We start from the raw sequence: 13,617 nt of genomic DNA on the forward strand, positions 1-13,617 counted from the left end.
ACAACATTTTATTGAGAACTACTGAGAAAGTCTTCAATGCCAATCAGATAGTAAGACCATGGACAAGGCAAGACAGCTGCTGTCCACATGTGGAGCTAAAGGACACGTCACACAGAACCAACAGTGCCAAGATGCCTGAAGAAAAAGAACAAACAACCTGAGCAGGATGCTGCTGCAGAGAAACAGGCACACACTGTACGGACAGCTTGTTTACAACCCAACATTGGCATAAATGTTCCCTGTGTGGTGACACAGCAGTTACTAGTGTCATTAATGCGAGGCACAAGTGGCCCCATAGTCAGTATAAGCTTGACATGTAATTCTGTGTTGGTTCAGGGAGACACAAGCTTAAATAATTTTCTCAACAACTTCATATGGACAAACAGATAAACGAGGAAGAAGCTTATTATTCTTATTATGCCTTAAAATAAATTATTTCTCCATTGTGTCCAGTAAATGCCTGCCTGTCTTAATACCGTATGACATATTATGTTATATCCTACACTAAGTTATACTATATGCAATGTTATATTGCTGCTCACTATTTATTATAGTTGTTGTACTGTACTATATATCATTTTATGGTAAATCACTGTCCTTCACCTTGTAGTATGTCTAATATCCTCTACTATATCTTAATGTACCATATTATGTTATTATACTATATTATCTTAATATACTACATATGCTTCATTATTTCCTGTCTTTGTACTGCTGCAACAACCAAATTACCCCACTGAGGATCAATAAAGGCGTATCTATCATATTTTCTGTGTGGATGTATAAACGTGTGTATCAGTTACTACTAATGTTTGCATAAATACTGAAAAGCAGAAATGCATAATACTTGTAGCAAAAACTACATCATGGATTATTATTATTTTTGTATTTATTTTTTTTGACAAGCCATGATACTTGAGAAATTTGTGGACAAATTAATTCCAGGTCCACACAAAGCAGTAGATTTTACAAGTCAGTAGGGGGCGATGTCGTTCAATAGTAGCCGTGACCGTAGAAGAAGAAGACTGCCGTAAATCAGATCCCTTTGCCGTAAATGAAGTCGAAGAAGACAAGCGGCTTTGTGGAAAGCAAGCGTAATCGCCAGGACCTTTTCGTGGCCTTGAGAGTTTGTACACGGAGATAAAATTCACTTTGAAGGTGAGTGAATAGTTGCTTTACTGCCTTTAATAAAACGGCATGTGCAGTGAAAATATATACCGTAAGGCAGCTGCTCATTTAACTGTTAACTGCGAAGCTAGCCGTGTGCTAGCTAAGCTAACGAGAAGTAGCTATCGTTTGCTAACCTCGCTACGAGCACATCGCAACCGCATAGTATGTTAACTATTGGTACATAGATATATGGCGGTGTGAAAGTGCAGCGATATAAATACGATTTTTAACAACAAAAACAATCTAGCTAGCAACAATATGTTCCCACGAATCGTTGCTGTAGCGTGCGGCGCGGCCATTTGCAGCGCGACCGGTGTCCGGCCTGTCCGCCGAGTGCAACAGGCACCTCGCGGGGACGCGCACCGCTAAAGCAAACAATCAAACACTGTTTAAAACTATACCCAAGTACTGATTATTAAATGTGCGTACGAATTAAATTCGTGACAACCGTGTTTAGTAAGAATGTTCTTACTAGTCCTATATTACTATATGTTTGCGGATAGTTTCTATTCTACTGGAAGTCTGTCACATATTGCATAAATACAGAGGGTCCGTAATCCGGGGAACATTATATCCTGAGAGTACAAAGTCACAACAGTCAGCTGTTGGATGGATGGATAGATAACTGATAGCTAGGTAGCCATTTTGGAATCCATTTAAACCATTGTGCGTTCCCTGTAAATAATATATGGGAACACAGTTAGTGTGTACAAAAATATTTGTTCTTCTTTCATGCCTAAATTTAACAGCGTTTTTATTATGAAAACCCATTTGTGATTTTCCAAAACTTGCTGATTATATACACGTCTTAAAATGAACTTGGCTTTCATTATTACCTTCAGAGACCATTATCAGTGTAGTGATTTCCAACCCCTTTTCTGTCATTGAGTAAACTGGTGATCATTGACTAAGAGACATTTTGTAGATATATCATTATTTTCCGTGCATAACAGTAACAGTACAGACCAACTGATACATTGTACAATTAACCCAAATAGTGAATCCAAAACTTGCAAAAGCAGTTTGAATTTTGAGCTGATATCTTTTCTTTGAATATTATGTTGGAGACGAGTTTCCTGATTTTTAGAAACGGTTTTTTGTTTTGTTTTGTTTTTTTGGCGAAACTCTGTAGTATGCATGCATGTTTTTAAAAAATCATACGTATACCAAAGGCTGTGTTCTTAGAAATGTGTTTTCTTCTCCCTGACTTTAAGCTATTGTGCAATTAGCTTTTTCATTGTTTAAGGTGTGTACTTTTCTAAAGCAGGATGAGGCTATTTACCAGATTAAAGGCTCCGTGAATACAGCTTGTGTTTAGGTCTTCACTGTGCCCATATCCTGTAAGATTGTTTAAAGTTTGTATCTTGAATAATAATCTTTAAAAATGAAAGATGTAGTAGGCCTACTGTATGTATATATTTTATGTTTTCTTACACCGTAAAATCAAGAAAGCCTCTTGACCCCAGTGAAGCTTTGGCTTCCCCAAGTCGGAGTTGGGACCCCCAGTTTGGGAACCAATGTGTAGTGCATTTGAAGTGTTGTATTTATAAAAACGTGTTAAGTTATTGATTTTTTTTCTCTCCTTTTCAGACAGTTGAGGTTTTTGAATTAAGTGGCTGTAGACTCCAGTGTATCCAGGTTTAAGTTAAGGTAGGTAAAGGGTTGCTCCTCTAAAAAAGTATTTTGTTTTATTCCCAGCCATGCATGTAATTTAACACAAATACTTTCACTTTCTAATTTCAGTTTGTAATGTATGTGTGTTGGGACTGAAAACATGTAGAGATTGTCTCTTGCTGAAATCATATTAAATTGTGCCACGTTGGCCACTTAAAGACATCAGCTTATCCTCGAGACTTAAGTTTCTTTGAACAAAAGCAGACATTTGTATTTTGGTATTTTCAAGGTGATCATAAGCCTGTGGTTTAATTTCATCAGTCCGATTTTCCTCAAGATATTTTTACCATTTCACGAGAAGAGGATGATTTGAATAAATGCTGCTTTTGATTTGTTGGAAACTCTGTTTGAGATTTGTCTGCACTGCTTTTTAGTGAAATCATGACGACCTAACTGTGGGAAATTTTCCCCAACAAAAATGAACTGAAACGCTGTGAGCTGCATTGCTTAACAGTTTTACAGAGAGACAAAGTTGGGATGGGCGATGCGACTCTAAACTTAAGTCATGGAACATTTTGAACGTCTGATTCTGGGATCGTGACAATTTATCGCCAAGAGTCCATTTTTATATTGCGAGGCGGAGCTTCATCATGCTGGAGAGTTGACGTTCGCTCGGTATTTGACAGCTGGCGCCACTACAGGATTACGTTGCGATTTTTGATTTGCGTGAAATGTTCATGGCTTCACATTGCATACCGTGAAATGTGTTTTTCACAACCAACTTAAAGCCATTCTTCAACGGTTTTGACATGCAGCTTGTCTTCAAATGGCTTATTTTAGCATAAAATGACATGGCGGCACAGAGTCATGGCACATTTGATGTAATGTCATGGTAGCCAGTTTATATCATTGAACAGTCTCTAACGGCTTGCCATTAATACAGGATACACCCGTCGGACAAAGTTCTTATAAAGAAAATCACTTCAGGCTTCTGTTGACTTCATTTTCTTTTCCAACACATTGCCTCGCATCTCTTGCTTTATAAAGCCAGATGGCATCTTTCATTCTCCGTTCTCACTACAAGATATTAGTGTGGGAGTCCAGAGCAGCCACACTGGTGGGGGGAGAAAAGTGTGCTGTAAGTTCAGCAAGTGTACATTTGATCAGGTGCAGAAACGGTTTATCTGCGTTCCTTCATGAAATGATGTTTGTGTCAAGCAAAAGACGTTGCCAAACCACAGTGGGTGAAGTGAAATTGCAGGCTAGTTAGGTAAGGCTTTCACATCCCTGCTGGAGGGATAATCGGGATGGAAGTCCAATGGATCACCGAATTTGCGTGACAGATTTACATTTGCGTTCAATAACGTACATTAATTATACACCGATGTCCCACTGCTGGCTTTGTGCAATAACTCAAAGCTAGCTCACTCAAATGAAAACGTCCAGTGCGGCGTTGATCTAATATCCTGCTGTGCAAGTGAGTGCCAGAAAAATGCAGGATGCATTCAGATTTTTTTAACACAAGGTTTCCGACTAATTCGCACTTTAACCAGCACGATTTGTTCCAAATTTGAATATTTGCTGCATTTAAAAATGAATTTTCCACAGCATTTCCATTGTCTGAACTTTGATGTGATTTTGATCTGCAACTTTTGCTCTGCTAAAACTTTTCATCTTTCCCAAGGAATTTGATCTCTTAACTCACTGACATGTTTCAGGATTGTGGATGACAATTTAAAGGCGGTCATTAGCGATCGAACCGAATATTTTCAAGCATTTGAGACCTAAGAAGAAAGAAACCAGTAAAGCCTTTGGATCAAGTCATGTCTCGCAGAAGAAGCCGCAGCCCATCACCGGGGCGTTTTTCACGCTCCTGCAGCAGTAGCGATCCGAGAGATTTGGAGAGGCGCATTTTTGTTGGGAATTTGCCAACCTCCGACATGGAAAAGAAGGATTTGGAAGACATGTTCAGCCCATATGGGAAGATACTTGGTCAGTAAAACACACTAAGTTAAATTCATGGCAATAATTTGAAATGTCCATTAGCGTTAAGCATCATGAGTCGTGTTTATTCATGAATTGCAAGTATGTAAAATTCGTAATGGTGTCCCTACTGATCATTTTTTAAAGTGGGTAGACCGGTATTCAAAATGTTCCTCAAAATGATCCTAAGTCTGTGCCACTTAAAATGTTCCTCTTCCAGGCGTGTCCATGTTTCGTGGGTTTGGATTTGTACAATTTGAACGTGTTGAGGAAGCCGAAGCTGCAAAGGCGGCCCAAAAGGGTCGAATATATAAAGGTTATAAAATAGGTAAGCCCCAGCTGCAGTGGGTATGATTGTTTGGCTAGAAAGGAACGTTTTTATTGGTGTACAATGAACAACAAAACCCAAGTTAATCAGAGTATGGTTAAGTTTTTGTGTGGAAACCTTTGATGACTGGGCATGAAGATTTAACTGTTAATCCTGAAGATAATCTGCTTTTGTGGATTTGGTGATTAACAAGCACAAATTTATACTAGCTGCGACCACACAGGCACAAGCGTCAACCCATTGCAGCACCCCCTTGTAGTCAATTGGCATGAAGACAAAGGCACATACACACACACTTGACCTCCATGCCAAATTTCAGCTTCCAAAGGGGAAAAGTGTGGTTGCCAAAGGGCGGGTAAATTTTTGTGGACTCACCGACTGACCAACCAGTCAATCGACAGAGCGCGCTATAGACCTGCTGCTGGTCGCAGCTAATAAAAATGCCGGCAAAGACAAAGAAGCAAAGAAGCAATCTTAAGGATTAACACTTTCTGTGATAAAGGTTTTGTATGAAAGCTGAGATATCCTCCATTTTATTTAGTGAGGAAGAAAAAGCCTAAAGTGATCTTTTCCTTTAAACTCAGTTTTAATGATGTGAAATGCTGCATCCAGTAAATGAAATGCCCATAACAACTGATAAAAGTGGAGCCCAATGCTTGTCCACATCTAACCTCTCAAAATGTAGGATGTATGATTCGACCTACAACTATGAAAATGAAGGTTTAATTCTTCTGATTTTTCTACTTCAACTTTCCTTTTTGTAGATTTGTTACATCATTGACATACAAAACAAATAAACAAGTGCATTATTAAATTCTGGCAAAGCCTGAATCTCTGAAATCTCTTGTTTTATTTTCAACACTGTCGGAATTTTCTTCAGCGTTGATTTAAATGTGTCACCAAAGATGAGCAATTGTGGTTTTGGGAGTTTCTGAAGGCCAAATTTCAAGCTTTGCTTGTGTTAAGCCAATTTTTTAAAGGTAGAAAAGGACTCCCTTCATTTCTTTTTCATCCTAAACTCAATTCGATCCGATTTTCTGCATTTTGACTCTCGTCCAGTTTGGATTTTTCAAGCTTGGATATCGGAGCTCAATTTCATTTGGATCGTGGAAGTGTTGACGCGGCCACTCCGTTCTGCGTGAAAGCATAAGCTGATTTACATGTCACTGTTGTGTTCAACGTTTGGATTGATTTATTTTCAGATGTAAATATGGCAGTGGAGCGACGGCAAGCTAAACCTCAATCCCAGCAGAGCCCTCCACGAAGGTAAAGTAACGTGAAATGGGTATGAAGAACTACCATCACATCTGAGGTGCCTGTAAAGCGTATAACTTTATCCTCAACTGACATTTCCACCAGTGGTGAAGTCCTCTTAATGGAATCCGCCGTACCTTTTAGATGCGTTTGTGATGGTTCATGGGACAGTCAATATTTCACCCTAAATTAAAATTTCCAGATGTGTTGAAATAAAGAAAATAGCCATATGAATGTAATTTAAAGTGTCTTTGTCTCAAAGATTCTTGCCTTATGGCTTTTAACCGCTTGTGTTCGTAGTGTAGTTTTCTTCCACATTTCATCTTATCGCTAGAATATGCCACTTTCCAGCTGAGGAAACACAATGCTAGCCCCACCCTGCCACTATCTGTTCAGCAGGTGCTTGGCCTTTAATCGTAAGAAAACTGTGGTCTTAGGAACAGACTGATGCTCGTTCATAACAGATGATTCAGTACATGCAATAAAACATGGCACACACTGAGAAGATTATTTCAGGGAGATTTGGGTGCGGGGTCAGGCTTTCACACACACAGTATCACAGACCAAGGTAAATAATGCTTAATTTAATGACCAAGTTGCATATTGTAAATTTAAACTGTTGTGATGCTCAGTTTTCTCAAGGAAATGTGGTAAAAGGAATCCTTTGGTTTGTTTTATCTTTCCACTTTTAAACGTACAACTGTGCCTCACTTGAGAGTTGAACATCATGGACACGAAACACGACAAATTTTGAGGGTTTAAGCAAAGACGCACATTCTAAGAAAACCACCTAAAACTGCTGAGATGTCCATTGCCTTTGTTTAAATTCTACTAAAGTGAATAGCTGTGGGAGAGCATCTTTAAAACCTAGACACACCAACCTGACATCAATGAACTAGTGGCATCGAAGGCCAGCGTCGCATTGCCTCACGTCACCTGTGTTTCGGCAAAAAAGTTGCGCTTGAACACGCCGCAAAGACTACAGCCAACGGCAACAAGCACGTTCGTTCTGCGCTTGTGTGCAAGGAAATAACTCCATACCAGTAGGTGGCAGTAGTCTGTATTCGTCGTTCAGAAGACTGACGGGACGGATTCAAGATTGTAGTTAGGCAACTAGCACATAAACAACCTGATGTGAAAAGAGGAAATTATATTAACTGTGCCTAGCGAATAATAACAAACAATTGTGAACTGTTTCTACAAAAGAGCTTGAGGGCTAAAAATTTTAACTTGCGTCTTCTTGACTTTAGGTGTTTATTTGCTTTCGCTTGCATTTCACTTCTCGTCCACTGAGCTGAACTGCCAATTGGCGTGACTTTTCTTACCGTCAGACTCTGCTGTCTCAGACACTGATACAACACACTGAATCAGCCAAAACACACAGCAGACGGGCCGACTGGTGCAAATGGTGCAGGACACTGCAAAACTAAGGCGAGAGACGTTCACCAATGGCTGACCATTGTCTTGGTTTGTCAGGGCCCTTGGTAAATAATGGCAGTATCCAAGTATCCAACTCCAACAGAAGAGTGAGCACCTATTCACCTTTTCTTAACATGAAAGGTTCAAACTGCCACTTGTTTACACCTTGGGCACATTTTTAGGAACTCCTAGTTAACTCTTGTCAAAGTTTTGGACAGCTTGATTTGTTTTCTGTACAATTCAGAATATTTTCCTCCTGAAAATGAATTGAAAATTATCAAAGGCGAGATTAATAACTTTTACTTTTCCATTTTAATTTATTTTCTTGAACATTTCAAGCAAATACATGCCTTTTGCCTTTAGCATTTTTCTAACCCTATACTTGCAGTATGGGAATGTGGCTTTCTGAAAAACGAATCGCAAATCTTCACAAGCAAATTGTGCTAATAGTGCAAAAGAAACCACCTCGTTCGAAAAGGTTAAACAGCGAGGGTACTTGTGTATTTTTTTTAGCTGGGGTCAATCTTCAATAAACATCAAATGGTTGACAAATCGATATTGTTGCGTACATGGATCGCTGGACATTTCCAAAAGACCGTTGTTGAGAGGACTCAAAGCGGAATCACCTCCTGGATCGAAATTGAGCTAGCTGCCTTTGCGAACATGAAAGCTGCTGTCCGTGACTCTGCTTCAGTTCTGCGAATAAATGTATTCCATCTCTTCATGTTGAATAAATACAGATTCATTTGATTAATTATACAACACCAACTGTAGCCCTGTCCTCATGAGATGTGGACAGAAGTTCCCATTACCCTTTCTAGTATTTCATAGGCAGCCTAAACTCTTGCTTGTCCTTGCACTAATTGATGACTTCTCTCTCAGGGCCCAGTATGGAAGTTATGGGGACAGCAAAGATCCCCGGCCTCGGTCACGCTCACCCCTCTATGCCCGTGATACTCGGGACAGCCGTGAATCTCGGGAAAGCCGTGATGCACGTGATGGGCGCGAGTCCCGGGACAGCCGTGATGGGAGGGATTCAAGGCCGGGTCGTGACCATGATTACCGGTACCGTAGCTCAGAGAGCAGAGACAAAGACCCCAGAGGCCCAGATCCCAGGGGCCCGGATCCCAGGGGCCCAGATCCCAGAAGCCTGGACCCCAGAGGCCCGGACCCCAGAGGCTCAGACCCCAGAGGGCCAGACCCGCGAGATCCCCCATACAGGTGAGTACTGACACTCAGTCCACTGATTAGAAGTCCAGCATTAAGCGGTTGCAATATCTCTGAACCTGAAATGTTTCCATACAGCAGAGAAGACTATGACCGATACTTCCGCAGTAGCAGTGGTGCAGACGAGTATTACCGGAGGAAGGATGAACCCTTCAGAGACGCTTACAGAGACCCCTGGAACGGACGGCGTGAGCCAGAGGGTATGTATACTACACAGCGTACGTGCACAATGCACATTTTATTGTAAGAAGTTTGCACAGCGGCAGTATTCGTAGTGTGACAGAGTTGAACCAGGAATTGTCTGACAGAGGTTTTGTTTGCTGAAAATTTCACTGACATTAAATTTTCCACTCCCCTCCAACCTTCAGCAGCAGATGATCGTGCTCGACCTGAAGAACGTCGGCGTAATGAACTGTATCGACAGTACTATGAAGAACTCCAGCGGCGCTACGACACGGACCGTCCTGTAGACTGCTCTGTGATTGTCGTCAACAAGGCGCAAAAGTATGTCCACTTTCTGACATTCAAAGGAAACCCAGATCTTGATCTTGAAACCTCTCTGTAAATTTTCGACCAGTACGTGGCATTTTCATTTCATACTGCTCCTTTGTGCGTCTTTGTGTGTGTGTGCGTCTGCCCGTGTGTACTTGTGCTTCAAAAACAACTGTAGGGAGTATGCGGAGACGGTCGGGCGGAAGGTTCGTGATTTGGGCATGGTGGTGGATCTGATCTTCCTCAACACAGAGGTGTCACTAACCCAGGCTCTGGAGGATGTAGGCCGAGCCCGCACTCCTTTCGCCATCATCATTACCCAGCAGCACCAGGTCCACCGGTCCTGCACTGTCAACATTTTGTTCGGCACACCGCAAGGTAACGCGATATGACAGTATGCACCTGTTGGTTGGTGCATTTACTCTACAAGCGAAGAGATCAGCATTTCTAAGGTGTCTATCTTTGATGTTTTACATACTGACATTATGTTCTGTTTTGCTGTAGAGCACCGAAACATGCCGATGCAGGACGCCATGATGCTGGTTGCCCACAATTATGACGCCTACAAAGTTGAAAACCGTGAAAAAGAACGTGAGGAGATTGCCAGAAAGGCTGCCAAGATGGCGGACGACGTGTTACTCAGGGAGGCTGACAGAGAGAGCCATCCTATTTCTGTGCTCACCGCCATCACACTCCTGTCTGAAAACAGGTATCTGCTTTAATATCTTGTGTTGTGTAACGTCTTGAATGAACAATGAAATTAAATTGGAGCTTTGAAGAACGTAGAATTTAATGCAATGTATAGTTTACATGTTGTAGGTCTACTTTTAGTTTCTCATGCATTGTTTTAAGTCTCTACGCTTGGAATAATGACTTTTTTCTCTGTGTGGTTGCCGGGTAGATTTGTAACCCCAGAGGAACTGGATGGTCTCATTGCGTACCTGAAGGACAAAAGAGCCCGGCTGCTGCGGAACACTGCAGACCCTCTCGCAGGTAAGAGGAGAAAGAATAGGTTCACATTTGTTCACGTCTGTTGTTAAAACAATGCTAGCATAACATCAAAAAGAGAAACTGGGGCCTGTAATCCATCCTGTTCATACTGGCCCTGCTGTAGTTATTGTAAGGCTTTAGCACTCTGAGTCAGACAAATCAAGTATTTTCCAATGTTCACCTTTTCAGTTTAAAATTCCCTCTTAGTCACTAGTCCTCTGATGCAGCTTAGCAGGGAAACGGTGTGTGTAAACTTGTGGAATTTTTCACTAAAAAGACAGAAGAAACATATTAAATTCCTGTAACTCAGATTTCTGAAGCCTTGTTAATTGTAGCTCAATTTCACAATACATTTATAAACAGAATGAAGACTGTAGATTTAGTCGCACATCACCACATTGGAATTGTTTAAAAGAAAAATCTCAGCCAGTATTGCAAGAAAGAAGCCTGGGAACCAGACAAATCTGCAAACTCATGTTATATTTGCTCTGGACGTTACGTCTCATTCCCCTCCTGTCAGCCGATTTGCATTTCCTGGGGTAGCGAAGGCTCGACCTGCCCTACTGTACCTATGATTGGCTAGTACTCACTGCCTTTGTTGGTTGGGTTAGTTAGGTTCTAGCCAGAGGAGTGAGATTGGATAGGCAGAGTAAGGCAGGTCATGACTTTGCTATCCTACGAAACCCAAATTCGTCTGTCCTGTTCTATTCAAACAGATTTCCAGGAAATAACAACTGTTTTTTCTAATATGGGGCATGTTTCAGATGATGACTGACGACTCAGAGCCTTTGCACTTAACGCAAAAGATGCATTGATGTCATTCATAGCTCATGCACCCTCGCACTCGTGACACACAAACCTAGCTTAGTAAAAAGGTACACCATTGAGGTATTTCCGTAAACAGCCAAAATGGCTGCGGCTGAACTGGAACTTCTGTTGAAGCACTTCTTTCAAATTGTGATGGCAAAATGGCACCACAGACATATTGATGCTGCACCATCACAGCTCATCTCTGTACCCTGCAGTCTATTCATATTCAGCCATCTCTGAGTGCTGTGTCACGTTTCATTGCTGTGAGTAGTTGTAGGTGTATCCAATTGCATCCAGAGGCATTTTGATCTACAGCTGTTGAAAGTAAAAATGAACTGAGAGGTTTCAGACAAACTTGCATTGGAGATTTGGTCTGGTCAAGTCAGGCTAGGGAGGAAGAACTATTACAGCAACCAAAATCTTTTTGGTGTACATTTCTGAGCATAGCTTTTTTTTTTTTTAATAAAGTAAACTTACCCCTCAGTGATCTTGTAAAGTAGGATTGTAAAGGAAATACTGCTTCATTTTCTCTGTTGAAAAACAAGTTTGCATGTTAAACACTGTAGTTTGCAGAGCATCATTCTAACTGAATCCGTCGCCCTACAGCTGCAGTCCATGTCTCAGCAACTACAGCAGTGCACCATGAAGTTGCACCCTCTGCTGCAGGACTTCCTCCTCCGTCCCATTCTTCACTCTCAGCCCCACAGAGCAGCCACCTTGGCCTCTCGTCTGCTGCAAGCGGCGGCGCAAACCCCAGCCATCAGCAGGAGCTGCAGGCTAAAATCCTCAGCCTGTTCAACAGTGGCACCGGGGCGTCAGCAGGCACTGCTGGCCCACCCTCCGCCTCCCAGACGCAGGGCTACGCCTCCCTTATGCCACCCAGCTCCCAAAACCCAACCCGCCCACCCTTACCTGCCTCAGCTGCAGCCCAGGGCTATGGCCCCCCGCCGGGCCGCATGCCAGGTGCACCAGGTGGTCAGAGACCCCCCAGCTCTGCTTCAGGTATCAATTTTGACAACCCGAGTGTACAGAAAGCTCTGGACACCCTCATTCAGAGTGGACCGTCTCTCAACCACCTGGTGGGCTCGGCACAATCTCAGCAGGCACCCCCCAGGCCTGCACCAAGCATGGGCCAGGTCCCACCTATGTCCATGTATCCCCGACATTACTAAAAGGTTGTAGTGAATTAATTTCTTCTCCTAATGTGAGGTCCACTCTCCCTGTGAGACAAGTAGACACTCAGTTCTCTGTGCAGTGATTTACCAGCTGTGTATAGGTAGATTGTGTGGTTGGATGTTTTGTAAAAACTTTTAATCTTTTTATTTTATTTTTTATTCAGAGTGTCGTGTTCAGTTGATCAAATTAATTAAATTTACTTTGATGACTCGACCAGTCTACCTAATGGTCTGCATCTTCAATTGTTAGCCAGAAGATCAATATTCAGTCTTCTTACATGTTGAACTATGAGACAGTTGCATGTGTCAAATACAGTCTGTTTTGGTTTACGATGGACTCGACGTTTTTTTTTTCCAACCATGAATCATTGTGTTTTATAGTGTTGCATAGTGTCTTTTTAATTTGTATCAATTGCATTGTCAAAACAACATGATTAAAAACTCCAGACACAATTGCTGTAATAAAATGGTATTGGTTTATTGCATTTTGTGCTGACAAATCTATAAAATGGAACGGGTATCGCCAGAAGCCATAGAGATATAAGCATTTGAAATGTAAGATAAAACTACTTTTTCCTCTTTTTTTAATGTACCATGAAACACAATAGAGAATAATACATGTTTGTTTTTTTAAATTTTAGAATATTTAACTTACACTGACACAAAAAAAACACCTCCACACTAACTGTATTTGATTTATTTACACGTAGCCCCCTCCCACCCCCGCCCCCAGCAGTTACAAGTGCACATGTACACACATACACACTCCCACAGAACTGAAAGGAACACACTACGGCTTTACCATAAGACTAGGTACAGTATCAAGGAAGAGTAATGAACGGTTCTCAATGAAAAGAAAAGAACATTTTCATATTACTGAAATTTGATACAGGTGTGTCTTTGTGTGTATGCTGTATATATCATCTATATCTACATCCACAGTTATCAAGCATCCATACAAAATGTTTCCCACAACTCCAGTGAATTAAAAACAGGCCATGATAAGACTCCTCTGGAGGGAGGTACTGGTTAGTAAATTAAATAGTGTTTCTCAAAGGCCATTAAAAATGTTTTGGGAAATTGGCGTATCCTTAAGATAATAAGAATATTGATATCACTTAGGGACTGTTTGTTACTTATGAGGGGGAAAGTATG

The 13,617-nt window shown here is 41.4% G+C and overlaps 1 protein-coding gene across 6 annotated transcripts; it reads left to right on the plus strand.

The window, feature by feature from the left end:
- The first annotated feature begins 1,018 nt into the window (after window positions 1-1,018).
- ncoa5 (nuclear receptor coactivator 5) lies at window positions 1,019-12,947 on the plus strand. 6 transcript variants are annotated; one of them, XM_049591476.1, is made up of 12 exons: window positions 1,019-1,158; window positions 2,761-2,820; window positions 4,503-4,776; window positions 4,988-5,095; window positions 6,298-6,361; window positions 8,651-8,989; window positions 9,074-9,195; window positions 9,364-9,499; window positions 9,663-9,865; window positions 9,992-10,196; window positions 10,389-10,480; window positions 11,894-12,947. In XM_049591476.1, the coding sequence occupies exons 3-12, from the start codon at window positions 4,608-4,610 to the stop codon at window positions 12,457-12,459; spliced, it is 2,004 nt and encodes a 667-aa protein (XP_049447433.1). In that variant the 5' UTR covers window positions 1,019-1,158; window positions 2,761-2,820; window positions 4,503-4,607; the 3' UTR covers window positions 12,460-12,947. The 6 variants fall into 6 exon arrangements, with proteins under 6 accessions (XP_049447433.1, XP_049447451.1, XP_049447461.1 ...); XM_049591494.1 differs by having other exon boundaries at window positions 9,666-9,865; XM_049591504.1 differs by having other exon boundaries at window positions 9,367-9,499.
- Window positions 12,948-13,617: the final 670 nt, after the last annotated feature.

Source organism: Epinephelus fuscoguttatus, linkage group LG1 (genome assembly GCF_011397635.1).
Source record: "Epinephelus fuscoguttatus linkage group LG1, E.fuscoguttatus.final_Chr_v1".
Lineage (NCBI taxonomy): Eukaryota > Metazoa > Chordata > Actinopteri > Perciformes > Serranidae > Epinephelus > Epinephelus fuscoguttatus.